We start from the raw sequence: 17,100 nt of genomic DNA on the forward strand, positions 1-17,100 counted from the left end.
GACGGCGCCAGCTTACCAAATACAGTAAATGACTTTTCCCTTTCAACAATGTTGGGACTTCGGGGCTTCCAAAATACCCAGTATTTGTGACCTCATTTGAATGGGCGCCTGTCCTGAGTTCATACTGACACCGCAGGCAAGTTCCATCTGCATCATTCCAGGTGTGGCGTGTACGCCGAGCCCGCTAGCACTGAGGCGACCCGGCCCCAGGCGAAGGGCAAAAGAGCCCAGAAGCGAAGAGACCACCTCCAGCCACACTTTCGGCCCTGCAACCACCGCTCCTTTAACGTCCCCGACGTCCGCGCAGGCGCACGAAACCCGGAGCCCGTGCGAGGGCGACACCGGAAGTGCCCACGGCGCCCCGGATGCGACCGCGCGGCGGCGGTTGCCTGGGCGACGGGAGCATCTAAGAGCCGCTGATACTCACGGTTGCTGACTGAAAAGAAGTTTCCTGTTGCGGGGCCTTGACGGCTGGGGTCGTCCTCTCGGGGTTCCCAGGATGTTCTTTTACCTGAGCAAGAAAGTGAGTTTCTCTGGGGTCGCCCCCGCTTCTCCTCCGTTCTCGCGTCCTGCGGGCGATGCCCGCATCCTGCCGGGGAAGCCCGGCGCCTGATCGCGGCTTTGCCATCCTGCCTCCAACCAGCCTCGGACCTCTTCCAGCCGATCTCCCAGTCTCACATAGTTCTTGGCGAGAGTGGGGTACCCCTCTCGCACGACTGTCTCCCATTCCTGCCCCAGGCTACGTCGCTTTGGGGGGGCCACCAGGACAGATCACTGCGTCCTTCCGTCTCTTTCCTCCTCCACCTGTTGCTGATCCAAGTGACTTAAATTTTTTGGATCATCACGGGCCGCTGGGCAAGAGAAAAGTAATAACGAAAGGGTAGCCGAAATGTTGTGTGTGGAAAGGCGTGTGGACTGATGGTATGCATTTATTCCTCCCTCCCTCCTTCTCCCCTTGAGAAATTCATCAGGTGACTCCCGCGTTGGGTTCCTCTGCAGTCACTGCCCGTCTCTCCTGTCCGCTTCTTTCTCTCTCCTGTCCGCTTTCTTCCTCCCCAAATGGTAGGGCCCGGCACTTCAGGAAACTGTTGCCATATCATAACAGCTCACACTTCGGTAAGGGTGACCGTTTTTCTTCTTGGGGGATTTTCTTCAGCCTTCATCTCCTGTAGACTCACTTCTGAACTCCTTCGTGAAAAGTTGTGAGAGTGGCTGTGGTTGCTTTGCAGATTGCCATTCCCAATAACGTGAAGCTGAAATGCATATCTTGGAACAAGGACCAAGGATTCATAGCGTGTGGTGGTGAAGATGGATTGCTGAAAGTTTTGAAATTAGAGACACAGACAGGTAAATGAGTGCAAACCCAGATGTTTGAACTTGATGGGAAATTGGCTTGTGTCATTTGTTCAAAGGTGTTTGCTTATGGTATTTGTCATTATGCAATTCTAATTCTTTTAAAAGGAAAAAAGCAAAATCGCCAACATCTTGTGATATTTTTCTAGATTGTTTTTGCAATAAAGTTCAAAGAGTATTGAATGTAAACATCAGATGGCTTTTGCTGAAGTTATGGAAAGGGAAAAAGAATGAAGAATGAAAATTAAGTCACTGTGTTGTGCTCTGTCTCTTTGTTGTGCTGTATTGTTAGGAGTCTAATCCTAATCCTGCCAATCAGTGTGTTAGTAAGGTCACAAAATCTCATATTTTGGCTGATTATTTACAGGCCTAACTCATCCTTTCCACTTAATAGATGTTTTAATGATTATACACCTGATGCCCAGGAACAGAAAACCGGATTAAAAAAAAAATTTTTTTATGAATAAGTCTCCTGTCTTTATAGTTTAATTTCTATTCTTCTAGTTCTCTGGAATCGTAGCAAATAGTTTCACATTTCTTTAGCATCCCTGGTGTTGCTCTGGATTGGAGATCTACATAATCCTCCATCTAAACTGTAGATCTAGATAAGGAGATGGGGGTTGGAATCTCAGCTCTGCCCTAAGACCGCTGAATGGCTTTCAGCAAGTTGCTGAATATCTTTGGGCTTTGGTTCACTCTTGTTAGGTGAGAGGTTCAGCTAAATTACAGTTTGAATTCCTTACAGTATTGCTTCTCAAACTTTATCAGGCATGAAATCATCTGAAGAGATTGTTAAAGTGGACTTCGGGGCTCCAGCCCCAGCGTAGATCTGGGACGGGGTCTGAGAGGTTGCATTTCTAGTGATGCTAGTGTTGCTTGGTTCTCGGGTTCGTAGCACTACTTTACAGTTTTGAATGCGGTACGGATCATAAATATTTACTGAGCATTTTTTTGTAGGGGGTGTTTAACCTTCACTGTCTCATTTGACTTTACAGTAATCTTGAGTGGTCAGTACTCCAGATGAGAAAGCTGAGGCTCTGCTCAGTTAACTTGCCCAAGGTCACACAGCCAGTAAGTGGCAGAGCTGGCGTTTGAAACTAAGTCTGTCTCATTTTTAAGTCTTCGTTTGTAACCATTACACAGAGGGCTCGGTGGACAGCCTAAGCAAAGAGAAAATAATTGTTTTCATGTGCTAGATTAATTATATGAATAAAAGGCAGGTTTGGAAGGTAGATACTTATGTGCCAATTAGAGTTTGGCTTCTGATGTTTATAATTTAATCTTTCACTGCTTTAATTTTCTTAACTGTGTTAAAAGAAAATAATTTTCCTCTCCATTATGTTTCTCAAATATATGTGTATATATTCATGTTTTTTATTTTGCTTAAAATATGTAGCAAGTTTTAGTTACATTAAGACATGCATTCATTATGTAAAACATTGAAGGCTTTTCCAAAAAAATTTGCTTTTTTTCCTGCTTTGCGCTTTTGATGAAGTGTAGGGTATTCTTTGAAATTAGTGAGCAAGATGGAAAATAAATTCTTGAGAGGTTTGGAAAATGGAGTAAATGATTTGTTTGGAACTTATTGAATGTAAGTCATTTGAAAGAGATAAATACGAGAAATATGGCTGGAAGATTCTACAAAAGTGAGTGTATTGTATCTAATAATAATAATGATGTGGCAGATCCCTCCAGTAGCACATTTTTACTATTAAAACAATATCTTGTATCTAAATCTTTGCATGAACCTTTAACTACATTCTAGGATAAATTTCTAGAAATGGGATTCCCTGGCTCAGAGGGAATGTACATTTATAAAGGTTCTTAACATCTCTAGCCAAAGTCCTCCTCTGGAAGTTTGCGCTAATTTGCATTCCCAGGGGCAGCATTCCCAGTTTTCACTCCCTTGCCTTAGAAGGAACGGAACTAGAGCCAGCCTTTGCCCCCATCTTTTTACATCCAGTTAAATGGGGAGGTGGGTAACTCTTCTTCTCCACAGGCCAACTGCCACGTGTTTTGCTGGAGCCCCCTGCTCTCACCTTCTCAGGGACCTGGCTACTAACTTATCCTCTCTCTCTTCTTTCAGCATCTGTCTTCTTCCTCCCTCGTCTCTCTCCCTCACCAGTGACTTTTGTGTTCCACATCTAATGGAAAGCCTCTTTTGGTTCTTATCAGCTTTTGACCTTTGCTTCTGTCTTGAAACATTATTTTTCAAGACAAAAGGAGAATTCTGATGCTTTAAATTCTTGCTGTAAAGCATATTACTCCCGCGCCCCCTTCCTCTCTAGTAAATTCTCAGTCTCTTGACTAGGCTCTCTTTCTCTTCTTTGGAATTTCTAGGAACTTGGTTCTGGGCTCCCTCTCCATTTTACATGCTCTCTAGACATATTCTTTCATTACCATGGCTTTAAATGCCATCTGTGGGGTGATGACTCCTAAACTTATATCTCCAGGCCAGTCCTGATTTTTCAGACTTGGATGTCTCCGCTGGAGTCTTTCACAGGCGTCTCCTACTTGCTGTGTCTAAAGCTAACTCTTAATCTTCTCCCAACTATCTTCTTTCAGTTATCTCCATTTCAGTAAATACCTTAATTTCACCCATTTGCTCAAGCTAGATAACCCCTCTTTCCCTCCCTTAATATCACTGTCATCAATGACCCCATTCTTATCACTCCTGCCTCATCATATGCCATTCTCCCCTAGTTCAACCACATAGGCCTTTTGGTTTGTGAAAGACTTTAAACTTCTACCCCAGGGCTTTTGCACTTGCTGTTTCCTAGCTTGCAATTCTTCCCCCCCTTTCCCTACTTCACTTGGCTATCTCCAGTTTATCCCTCAGTCAGCTTGAATATTATTTCTTCAGAAAGCCTTCCCTGGTTCTCCTTTCTTCCAATTTAAATTAATCCTCCTCTGTTATTATCTCTCATAATGCCTTTACTTCCCCAGTTTATAATTATATATATAAGCATAATATATATTTTTGTGTGTATATATTTAATATATGTCCCTTTCTTAGACTATAAGCTCTCTGAGGGGAGAGGCCTTAACTATTTTGTTCATCATTTTATATCCAGAACCTTCCACAGCGCATAGCACAATGTAGGCATTCAATAAATATTTATTGAATGAATGAATATAAGATTTTGCAAAATCTAGTAAAAACTAGTTTCCAGAGTTTTTGCTTTTTGATCCCTCTTATGCTTCCGAGTTTTTAATCTATGTATCATAAATATTTTTGTGATCTTTTGGGAAGGAATAAGTAGCAGTAATAATTACTAACATATTTAATGTAATGAATGGTGTTCTTTTATACATTTTACTTTATTTTACCAGCATAATATCTTTGCAAGGAGGTATGTATTAATGTCCATGTTTCCATTGTGAGAAAAATGGATGAGATTAAGGCATCTTTGAAAGAAATTGTCTTCCAAGAATAGGAACTTTTTTCAAAAAAGTTCGAAATGTCAAAATCTTATAATCTGTCAGTTTTATATATTTGCCATAGTATTTTTTGTTTTTCTAGATGATGCAAAATTGAGAGGTCTTGCAGCCCCTAGTAACCTTTCTATGAATCAGACTCTTGAAGGTCATAGTGGTGAGTCATGTAATTTTTAAAATCATATTTGAATAGTATTATCTTTAAATATTTAGAAACCATCTACTTAATGCAGAAATGCCAACATTTTAAATAATGGTAATATTTCAAATAATCATTTCTATTGAACCATAATTAATACAGTCTAGAGTCATTCAACAACTTTTACATGATTTAGCAACATTTTCAATATAAAGGACATTTTTTTGACAATTGATGAATATGGACTGTGAGTTAGATGATAACATTGTGTCAGTGTTAAATTTCCTAATTTGTAATATGGTTATCAAAGACAATGCCTTATTCTCAGGAGATAGATACTGAAGTATTTAGGGATTAAAAAAACAAAAAATAAATCAGTTCATATAACCCAGAGGTTTAAGAGAGGCTCAAGAGTGTGTTACTAACAGAATGAAGATCAAGGGGGTGGGGAAGAGAGATTAGGGGACATATCAACCCAAATCAAACAACTCCCTTCTGCCCCCCAAAAATCCTAAGTACTTAGTATGTTGCAGTCCTTTGGGCATTATAATCCTTGGGAGTCAGGCCTGTTGGGTAAATCCTACTTACATTTGTTTCTGTCATCAGCTACATGGCACCTCTTGCAGCTGACCAATAGGTGCCTTTGCTGGCATGAAATGGGAGCAAACTGAAAGATAGTATTATGCATTGTTGTAGAAAACGAATGATAATAGTAACTGGATCCTATGAGTATTTTTGAGTAAGTTAAAGACTGGTTAGTTGCACAGGAACTGTACTGATTTTAACATGCTCTTGGTATTTATTGTAAAAATCTAAATTTGAAGTTAATTGTACCCTTTTTTTAGTTTCTAAATTGTTTTTTTATTTTTTAGGTTCTGTTCAAGTGGTAACATGGAATGAACAATATCAGAAGTTGACTACCAGTGATCAAAATGGGCTTATCATTGTGTGGATGTTATATAAAGGTGCGTTAGGAGAGCTTATTTACTCTTTCACAGATTAGGGTCTGGATTACAGTGTTTGAATAGGGAAATAACATCTTCAAAATAGACCTCTCTTAACCAGCAACAGGAGTTCATCCTAACTGCACAGGGATGATACTTCTGGATTTCTTGCTGCCTCCTTTTCACTTTAACTTCATTTCCTTTGAACTGTGAGCCGTGTTGAGAAAGTGAATTAGGCGACTGCTGCTTATTTCCAAAGGGAACTTAGACTCTTACTAGAGCAGTTTCTGCTTGAGATAGCTCTTTTTATCCGGGTTTCCAAAAAGAAGTGGTTTCCATGTTGTCAGTGGCTGGAGTTAGCTCAGTAGATAACAGCATTTATTAAGAAGTCAAGGCCATGGTTAATTTCCTTTATTGAGTCAGTTCACTTCCTTTTCTTTCATGGATGCAGATTTATCTCAGCTGTGACTCCTGGCTCACAGTTATGCCTTTTGCTCACAAGAGAGAGAAAGTGAGAGAAGCATTAATTTAGATGCATCACTATTACCAGAAAAATAACTCATAGTACATGTTCCCCTGAGGCCTATAGCCATTATCTTCAAATGAAAGGGTACCTTAGTTCATGTGTGTTGTTTTGAAAATATTCAGGGTATACCATTTACAATTCTTCTTCTTTTTCTTTCTTTTTTTTTTTTTTTGTGATGAAGATTGGCCCTGAGCTAACATCTGTTGCCAATCTTCCTCTTTTTGCTTGAGGAAGATTGTCATTGAGCTAACATCTGTGCCAATCTTCCTCTATTTTTTTATGTGGGATGCTGCCACAGCATGGCCCAATGAGTGATGTGTAGGTCTGCGCCCAGGATCTGAACCTGTGGACCCTGGGCTGCCAAAGTGGAGTGCATGAACACAAGTACTACACCACTGGGCCAGCCCCCATTTACAAATTCTTAATTACAAAATATACTGAGCACATGAATTAATTTTTTTAATGTTGATGCGTGTGTGTGTGTGTGTGTGTGTGTGTAGGGAGCAGAATGTGAAGTACAGGAGATGACAGTAAACTTTGTCTTCTTTTTATTTCTTTTTTTAAGGTAGATCTTCTCTGGGCCTCAGTCCTGACTCTGATGATACCCTGCTCTGACTAGTTATTCCAGATATGGTTATTGGTTTAGCTGCAGGCCAGAGATCCCTATATCAGAACGGAGTAAAGCTTTTAAAAACAACCACAAAACAAAATAGCCTTGTGATTTGCTTCACGTCTGTTACACAGTGAGACAGGCCACATCTCACTCCAGCCCTGTGCACAGCAAGAATGGTTTTGTCACTCAGCACTAATGATATGCTGTCATTAATCTGTTATGAAAAGTTTTAAATTTTTTTCAAGTTTTTACTGAATGTGCTTTTATTTAATATGCTTATAATTAATCATTAGTTTATGCATAAATATAAAGTTATTGTGGTGGTTCTGAATTTTCCTTGGTTATTATCTGAAGTGTGTTCAAGTGGGAAAAGTTAAGCTTTAAGAAAAGTTCATTTTAGCCCTCTAAAAGCAAATGAAGTTTTATTTTTTAATTGACAGAAAGAAAGGAAAAAACAGAGAGAGGAGGAGAAAGAGAGAAAAAGAGAGAGAAAAAAAGATGGGCATTTATTGTGTTTTCTGTGATAATCTTTGAAGCAATCATTAGTCGGCCTAAGTTAATTTTTCATTTTGTTTAAGTTGGATTTGAAAGTTATAGAGCTTAATGTCTCAGGTTGTAGAAAACAGCAATTTTTCTCCCACAGTGGAGTTTATGGAATATTTTCAGCTCTTACGTACCATTTAACAGATGTGAAAGTTTTGACTTGTACTTTTTTTTTATTTGTGAAAATAGGCTCTTGGTACGAAGAGATGATCAACAATAGAAATAAATCAGTGGTTCGAAGTATGAGCTGGAATGCTGACGGGCAGAAGATCTGCATTGTGTATGAAGACGGGGCTGTGATAGTCGGTTCGGTGGACGGTAATGCGCTGACTGCACCGCGCTGAGTGCGCAGAACGAAGATCGAGACAGCTGACGTTTTTATCATTAGGAATTTAAATTAATTATATGTTGGCATCCTGACAGAAAAATAAACATAAAAAAAGAAAACTTCTGATATACAATTGGATGACATTCCAGAGCCATTTAAGTCTATTCAAGGAGAAATAACTATTTTTTAAAAATTTCCTACATTGGCACTGAAAAAAAGTGAATTAACTTTTCGGTATTATTTTAAATATGTCCACCTAATTATATAATTTATCTTTATACTTGTTAGCCTGAATAAATATGTAGATTTTAGTTTCAAAAAGTATATAGAGTTATAACAACCTCTGGTCCTTTTTTAATAGAGTTAAGTATGTCATTGTTATTTGTGTTTTGTAGCCTTAAAACCTGTTTTTAAAATTCTAGAACATAGATAAATCTGGGTCTTCTGAGAGCCTGGACCTTTGTTTTAATGAAGACTCTGTATATAGAGAAATAATTTATTTTAAGATCCTTTTCTTTTCTGTTTTTTGATATAACTTTGTGTAATCCATGAATGTTTCTGAGAGCCACAAAGTCACAAGCTGTAGTCCTCGGCAGTGGGTACAGCAATGAAAAGTGTTCCAGACCTAAGTCAGGAGAGATGGATCAGTAACCGAGCAATTACGGTGCCTGGAGCTCAGTGCGTCAATACACGGAGATGTTTGCGAAGCTGGGAGGGGTCAGATCAGAGGGGAGGTGGAGGGCTTGGCCTTCCACGGTGTCTGCTTTTGAATTAGGGGGCAAAGCAGAAAGGAGAAGTGTGCATTCAGTTATGTTCTGCATGTTTGAAAATGGGAATGAGGGACTTCTTTTTTGAAAGCTTTTGTTTTCTTTTCAAAGTGGAAGATGAGTTCATCGGCTAATCGGCAGTGAGGTCCTGGGTCAGAATTTAGAAGAGAAGGGGGAAGGTTTGAAACAGCTGCTGTTTCAAATGTTTAGGAGGGCGTTTGGCACAGAGTAGATGCCTTGCAAATATTTATTGACTGAATGAGGTGAACAAATGCCTGAATGCTGTGAAGAATGTGAGAGCTCTTTAGGGAAACAAAGACTTTTAGAGCAGTTGCTGGAGGATCATGACCTTGAACTTTTAATGGAATAATTATGTTTTATGTTTTGTTTTAGGGAATCGTATTTGGGGAAAAGACCTGAAGGGTATTCAGTTATGCCATGTAGCCTGGTCTGCGGATAGTAAAGTCTTACTCTTCGGAATGGCAAATGGAGAAATACACATTTATGATAATCAAGGAAACTTTATAGTAAGTAGTTATATATATCCATTAGTTTTATTTATATAATTTATATGATAATTTTAAATATCACTCATATCTATACACATTTATTATGATGGTTTGTGTAATCAAGAAAGTCTTCAATTTAGGTTTTTTCCCAATTATCTAAGTTTTTTTCTTAGTTAAAAAAAACTTCTGGGTTGCTTCAAGGTAAATGAATGTAGCATTTAGAGTATAGCTTTTTGTCTGATTTTCTGGAGGCTGGCCTGGACAAGAGTTCAGTGTATGGAAGCTGAGGGATGATGAGTAGGTTGAAGTGCGGTTCAGTCTTTGTGTCTTCTAATCCCAAAGCTGAAGTTTACCTGAGGTAGCAAAGATGTTTGTGTAGCAAGCGACTACAGGTTGTTTGTAAAAAGAAGGGAAGACAAACAGTGAGGGAGAAAAATCAGGTCCTGGAAAGAAGGCCGGCAGAGAAGGCTCAGGTGGCATAATCGCAAGGAAAATGCTGGCTTTGCAAGATTCCCCTATGGGAGATCTCTGATCTTCCTTAGGGGGCAGTTTTGGTTTTAGTGAGAGTTAGGACATTACACAAATCCACCCATTGGCGGAAGTGATAAAAGCCAACTTTTATCTGACATTTGCTATTTTCAAAGTACTTTCATGTATCTCTTGTTATTTGAGTCTCATAAAAACTCTGAGTGTTTCTTTTTATCCTCATTTTGCAAATGGGGAAAACGGAAACTCAGGTGAAGTGGTTTGTTCGGGGTTGGTAAACTAGTGAGTGATGGAGCTTGCGTTGGAAATGAGATTTTTAAAATTCCATTTCAGTGTTCTTTCTACAAAACTCCATTCATACTGATCTATTTATAAATATAAAATATTAACCTAACTAATTTTATTTAGATGAAAATGAAACTGAATTGTTTGGTGAACGTCACCGGAGCCATCAGTATTGCGGGAATTCATTGGTACCATGGCACCGAAGGCTACGTGGAGCCAGATTGTCCTTGCCTTGCTATTTGTTTTGACAATGGGAGATGCCAAATAATGAGACATGAGAATGACCAAAGTATGTAATTTTTCTTTAATGTGGAGAATTTTAAAAAATATTTAAAAATTGTTCTTAAGGTTAGAAAGCTCTCTAGGCTAAGTATTTCACCACAGTTACCTCCTTTTTTCTTCTTGACCAGATCCTGTTCTGATTGATACTGGCATGTATGTGGTGAGTATCCAGTGGAACCACACTGGCAGCGTGCTAGCTGTGGCAGGCTCCCAGAAGGCTGTCACTCAGGATAAAGATGTAAACACTGTGCAATTTTACACTCCATTTGGTGAGGTAAACATATTAAAGATTTTATCTTTCTTTCCATTTAAATATGCAGTGAGTAAGGTAGGGGAAAAAAGTGGAGGAAAAGGTAGAAACTTGTAACTTTTTTTTAAGGGACATTTTGAGTAAAAATGAGGCATCAGGTGCATGTCTTTGAATAACATCTTCATATTATAAGTCTTCGTAGTTGTTTTTTATCATGGAATTTATCTTATAATCTGTACTTTTAGAAAACCAGATGTTTCACATAAGAAATCGCTATGGAGTAGTATTTAGAATATTTTCTCCGTGATCTGAATGTGCATCTCTTTTCACAGCTGGCTTTTGAGTTGTTTTTAAGTGTCATTTGTTGTTTCAGATTAATTTTTATGATTTTTAATGTGATATAGTAAACACATAGATACTAAGTATACATATCTGTCTATCCTTCCCCCAAACTTCCAATGGTTTCAGTTTGTTGTGGAGTAATCAATTATTTTAAGAAAATCTGTCTTAATAATTAATCTAGGTAATGCTACCTTAAAATATAAGCATTGTTTTCATAAATTCATGTATCTTTCTTGATAGTATTAATTTAATTTTTAAGGAATTTTTTTGAGGTGGCATTGGAAAATATCAAGTAGGAGAATTGATATATTGTGATTTCTAAAGATTTTAGAAAATGAGAACTTATTAATAACTAAGCTTAATAAATGTGTGCCTGTTTTATCTTCTTACCCTAGACTATATTCAGTCCCTTTTGGATAATACCCTGTTGGTTTTTATGAACTCACCATAGACTTCAAGAATCTATATTTTTGGCTACACAAAAGCCTTCACCAGTTATTTGAATATTAACATTTTTAATATATTTTACTAATTTCTGTAAGGATAAGAAATGGTGTCAGCTGATGCTTTTGAGTCGATCTCTCAGTTCCCCACTAGAATGTGCTGTAAGGAACAGGTGTTCTGTACATTGTCAGCTAACAATAGTCGGGTAGTTGTAAAAGCTAAGGAAAAGCAAAAGCAGAGTTCTAAAGGTTCCTAAATAGTTAAAAATTTGAATTGTAGTTATTTCGATGTTTATAGCCTCCTCCTTAATTCATGTTCTTCATTGGTTATTTTTGTTTGTTGCCATCGGCTTATTTATCATTATATTGTTTAATCTGTTTATTTTTGTTAGTTCAGCCTTTTCCAAGTAGAAGAACATGGATTCTAAGGCCTATTTGCGTTAGCTTGCAAAGCAATGTGTTATGTGTTAAATTGAAAACTGTAAGTAGTTTTGGTGTGGCTGTAATTTAAAGTATCGAGCTTAGTTTCTCTGAGTATATTCGTCACTTAATATTTTTTGAATGAATATCTGGGGGATTTGTTTTTGGATGTAGGTTATTGTTAAGATAGGGGCGATAACTTGGAAGGAAGTTATCTGAAGATTTAAACCTAGGGATTTGCTTTTGCTCCTGAGGGCTGACATCTTCTGCTTTTACACCGTGCTCTTCGCCGTGGCAGGGGGTTGTGGTCAGGTTGAGCTGTCTTTGGCTTTGAATTCCGTTTCCATAGTGTAGTTGGACTTAGAGAAGCTATTTAATTTCTGAGACTCAGTTACTTATTTTCTGAAATAAAGGTAATACCTCACAGTGCTGTTGTAAAAATTAAAGAAGATAACAATGAGAAAATGCCCGCCACAGTGCTCAGTGCGTGCTTCCTACAAGGCGGTTTTCTCTCCTCGTTGCTGCCACCACCTGGCTGGTTTGCGGCGTTGGGAGGTGGCCTTGTTCTCCCCACAGTGTGGGTTGTCAGTACCAGGAGCGCTGTTGTGAGCTCCAGCTTGTTCCCGCTGGTTGCATACAGGCAGCAAGACAGATAGAACGACCCTCCCAGGTTTGTTTTTTCCCTGTTGATTTCCTTGGAACAATGGAGTTTAATACATTAAATTTGATTTTAGAGCATAGCTGCTTAAGAACAAGGGATACCAGTACAACTTATTAAAATTCTTGGAATTATAGTGTTGTGTCAAATAAGTACAGATTAAAAATGCTTTCCTTTTATGGCCACGTTAAAAAAGTCTTTGCGTTCATTTATTCACTCATGAATTTAGCCATAAAATGTACTACGTTTGTATATAAAGAAATTAATTTGAATGCATGATACGTTTATTTAGTTAATACCTGTTTACCAAGCAATCTATTAAGGGATAGGGAAATAACTGTGAATATAATATACTTAGTGCTCTCAAGTAGCTCACTGTCTAAATTCTCCGGAACCATAGAGGGAGGGAAGATGGCAGGAAGTACTTTCTGAATTGTATCTTGGAGGATGAATAGAAGTACTCCAGGAGAACAAGAAACATAGGCCAGGGGAGGCCAGGGGAAGGGAAAGGAGGATTGCAGGCAGAAAGGATGTTCTGTGGGCCAAAGGTGTGGGGGCCTGGTAGTTCCCTCGTGAATGAGAACACAGTAATTATGGCTAAATAGTTGGGTATTGAGCCAAAGAGTTTAGTTTTGGGTCAGATGGGAAAAGGCATTGATTACTCTGCTAAAGAATGTATTGGTGGGGAGCTCTTGATTTTTTAAAATTATTAAACATTTTTTAAAGTAGGGTAGCATATATGATCGGATTTGTGTTCCAGAAAGCTAATCATGACAGTAGAATGGAGCTGAGTTTGCAGGGTAGAGAGTGGGAATGAGGAAAGAGATGAAGGTAAAGCTTGCAGTTAGGAGGCTATTGCCATAGTTGAGTCAGGGAAGGAGGCAGCCATCGTGGAGGATAGACAGGAGTGGAAGCAGTCGGACTCGGTGGCTGGTTGCTGTGGGGCGAGAAAGGGAGAGGCAAGGCCTGAAGATTCAGGTTACTGCTGCAGTCATTCATTTATTCCAAGAGGCGCAATTTTTACAACTCTAAAATTGGGATGCATTTCCTTATCAAAGTGGTCCTGTTTTAATTAGCAATGTTTTTTTTTTCTTAGTAGTACGTAAAAATAAAGATGCATATTTACGTCTCTGACATCTTAGATTTAATGAAATTCTATACTGAATTTTTTGGCTATAGTTTGTAAATTTCTCCTATCGTGTGTATGTTTTTCATTATAAAAATTCAAGGAAAATGATTTTGAAGTGAGTAGCAACCTTTCACAAAATAATTTTCATACCACTTTTGATCTCTGTGAAGTGGTTGGTGGGAATTTGTATTTTATTTAATTGTGATACTTTAGGTTCAATATAATTGTTTTTTCAGCATCTAGGTACTTTGAAGGTTCCTGGAAAGCATATGTCTGCACTATCTTGGGAAGGAGGTGGACTGAAAATTGCACTAGCTGTTGATTCTTTCATCTATTTTGCAAATATTCGACCTGATTATAAGGTGAGTGATATGAGCAGGTGTGAAGAAGAAAAAAAAGGAAGCTATTTTTTGTGGAATAATTTTGTTATATCTCACAGTATACTATCTGTTCCTCGCATATATTCATGGCTGCTTTGTTTTAGAAACTAGCTGAAAGGAAGCTTTCTTAATGTGAAGACCTTAGGACTAGTAAACTTTTCTAGGATACTATATAAAATTAGTAAAATTACTCCAACAGTCAGGGTCTCAGGAAACAGATGGCCCACTCAAAGGAATAATTGAAGAGGATTGATGACGGGTTTATTACAGAGGTATGGGCAGGATTAAGTGGACCAGCAAGGGATGACAAAGCAAGCACCCAGGGACTAGCAGCAGTGGGCAAGGTAAGGAAATGCTGTTCCTGGACCCCACGAGAGCTGTGGCTGCGCAGGGGGGGCTACCCTGCAGCAGCGCAGCCACTGCCAGCTGGCCGGGCAGAGACAGATGGGGGAATAAATACTTCAGTCCGTCTCTCTACCTGCTGGTGCCTTCCAGTTGGCCAAACCTAACTGGAAACCAGAAGGCAAGGTAGCCCAGGTAATGGAGTTCATAGAGGTCAGCCTGCAGGGCACAGAGCAGGTTAGAGAAGGGCAGAGAATGGATCAGAAGGGGAAAATGAGAATAAGCAGCACAATAACTAATAATATTTTGTCTTAGACTTAATGTTTGATCCAAAACAAGCTCTGAAGTATGAGATTGGTAAACTACTAAGGATATTTGTTATGAAAAACTTCTATATCTAATTTGTAAAGGGCAAAGCACCTTGGAGACATGAGGGGTTCTAGGACCAGGGTGGGGAAAATACGAGATAAGCCTGGAGCATCTTACAGTGCCAGAAAGTAAGGAAGTGCTCAGAAAACAAAAGCATGGGGCCGTGTCAAAGACACAAGGGAGCCCACTTGAAAGAGCTCCCAATGGCCAAAGCTGGAACGGTTTGAGCAACAAAATAAATGATGTTACATTGGATTGTAACCCACATTATAAAATAATTGTCCATGAGTACAAACTGATAGAAATTACTTAAATAAATGAGGAGAAGAAACCAATCTTCCTTAGAGAATTAGGCTAATTTACTTAGACACCACCCTCCCCAGGAGGTGGAGTGTGGTTCCCCTGTTCCCCTAACTGGGTTGTGGGCTGCATTTAGTGACTTGTTTCTAAAGAGTAGCATATGGAATGGGGAAAAAAAGAGAAGAGCACTTCACTTCTTTGGTGGTCTTCCTAAAAACTAATAATCCCAATCTAAGCATGAGAAAAGCAGCAGATAAACCCAAATTGAGGGACAGTCTACGAAATACCTGAGCAATACTCTTCAAAACTGTCAAGGCCATCAAAAACAAGGAAAGACTGAGAAACTGTTACAGCCCGAAAGAGCATAAGGAGACATGACGACTAAATATAACGTAACCAAGTGGGATTCTGGGGTGGAAAAATGACGTTAGGGAAGAACTAATGAAATCCAAGTAAAGGATGGTGCTTAGTTTGTAGTAAGGTAGCAGTGTTGGTTCCTTAATTGTGACAAATGTATGGTGGTAACGAAAGATATTAACAGTGGGGGAAAATGACTAAGAAGTATAGGGAACTCTGTACTCTTTACAGCTTTTATGTAAATCTAAAGTTATTTTAAAGGGAAAAGTTTATTTTAAAAGGTAATCACTGGATAGAAAGTAAACAGGTAATCACGGGATAAAAAGTAAACAAGGCTTACTTTGAATACTAAACACAGTTATAATAATATTGACACAATATTGGTTTATTCAAAATTACTTATAAATATGTTGGGAGAGGGAAAGCTGTAAGTGTTTAACTTCCTAGTCAATACACGTGCGATATGGAGATAAATACCAAAACAGTCAAAACAGTGCAGCTAAAAGAGTTGTCAGTGGCTGCCCCAGGGAAGAAATTAGGCAGCGGGGTCTGCATTTTGTTTTTGATTTAAATAAGCCATGTAGAATTATTTGACCATAAACTATGTGGGTCTGTTACTCTGATAAAAACAAATATAAAAAATGTGGGTGGGGGAGAAAAGGCAAAGCATCTGCTTTTGAATTTTGGCTTGGGGACCCAGAACTCAACTTTGACAGGGGACACTCTTCCTGTGTCCCCCGTGCAGCTATTATTGACTATTGAAAAATCTGAAATTTTCACTGCTGAAGCTTAAATCTTACAAACTGAAATAAGGAAAGTTAAACAAACTAAACTTATTTTTGCAGTGCATTCTTTGTTTTATAACTGTCTGTATTACTCTTAGATTTTTTGTTATTTTAGTGAGAAAAGGTATTAAGCTGAGTGTTTGGTCCTTCTGTCTTCCATTTCTGAAGAATATATTTTCTCAGCACCAATAAACCACACATCTGAAATATTTCTGGAGTAAAAATATAATAATGTGAGTTTTCTTTCCCAATGTAAATGTCCCTTTTCCCTTTCCTTTTCTCTCCCTTCTTCCCTCTTTCTGTTCTCTCCCTTTCCCCCTTCCTTTCTTCCTAGTGGGGTTATTGCTCAAATACTGTAGTTTATGCTTATACCAGACCCGATCGTCCCGAGTACTGTGTTGTCTTTTGGGATACGAAAAACAATGAGAAATATGTTAAGTATGTGAAGAGTCTCATTTCTATTACTACGTGTGGAGATTTCTGCATTTTGGCTACGAAAGCCGATGAAAATCACCCTCAGGTAGGTGTTTGTTGCTATCTTGAAACTTAGATGGATTAGCTACTTGGCAGAATTGGGCTTTTGTTATTATCTTCCAAGCATCGCCCCCATACTGGCAGGTACAGCAAAGTATTGGGTCTTTTGGCCACAGCTGTCTGGGCCTCTGTTTTGGAAAACTATGCGACTCCAGTGGTTCTGTGTCCCCTGGATTTTTTCTCCCATCAGCTAATCGATTGGCAGTTCATATTGACCAGTTCCGTACTAAAGCTTTTTGTCTTCTAAATATACTTAAAATACCAGATTCCTTTTCCAAGTTAAAATTCCAAGCAAAAATGAATATCCAGATGTCTAGTATAAATGCTCAAGAAATTATGTAACAATAACCATTATAACACTGGGTAGCTTTGACATTGAGAAATATACTTTTATTTGGAGTTACATTGCTTTAAAAATCAGTCTTATAGCATAAAATAAATAATATACATAATGCCTTTTTAAAAAAAGTATGCTAATGATTTAAATATTTGCAGAAGCATATAAATTTTTCAAAAAAGGACTACCATTGTCTTTGGCTGTGTTGTAAATTATTTTATTTCATTGAGAAGTATAGAGT

At 38.5% G+C, this 17,100-nt stretch overlaps 1 protein-coding gene across 8 annotated transcripts in view; it reads left to right on the plus strand.

Annotated features, from left to right (window-relative positions):
* The first annotated feature begins 145 nt into the window (after positions 1 to 145).
* WDR35 (WD repeat domain 35) overlaps positions 146 to 17,100 on the plus strand; it is a 54,741-nt gene continuing 37,786 nt past the window's right edge. For 2 of the 8 annotated variants that reach the window (XM_023619470.2, XM_001503372.7), the window contains exons 1-10: positions 146 to 523; positions 1,230 to 1,347; positions 4,877 to 4,948; positions 5,803 to 5,895; positions 7,746 to 7,874; positions 9,045 to 9,178; positions 10,055 to 10,220; positions 10,342 to 10,487; positions 13,692 to 13,817; positions 16,323 to 16,508. In XM_023619470.2, coding sequence (XP_023475238.2) covers positions 500 to 523; positions 1,230 to 1,347; positions 4,877 to 4,948; positions 5,803 to 5,895; positions 7,746 to 7,874; positions 9,045 to 9,178; positions 10,055 to 10,220; positions 10,342 to 10,487; positions 13,692 to 13,817; positions 16,323 to 16,508 — 1,194 coding nt within the window. In that variant the 5' untranslated portion in view covers positions 146 to 499. Of the gene's footprint in view, positions 524 to 1,229; positions 1,348 to 4,876; positions 4,949 to 5,802; positions 5,896 to 7,745; positions 8,563 to 9,044; positions 9,179 to 10,054; positions 10,221 to 10,341; positions 10,488 to 13,691; positions 13,818 to 16,322; positions 16,509 to 17,100 lie in introns of all 8 variants that reach the window. The other 6 variants (XM_023619471.2, XM_070236607.1, XM_070236606.1 and 3 more) reach the window with 3 other exon arrangements.

The sequence above is a fragment of the Equus caballus genome, chromosome 15, assembly GCF_041296265.1.
Source record: "Equus caballus isolate H_3958 breed thoroughbred chromosome 15, TB-T2T, whole genome shotgun sequence".
Classification (NCBI taxonomy): Eukaryota; Metazoa; Chordata; class Mammalia; order Perissodactyla; family Equidae; genus Equus; species Equus caballus.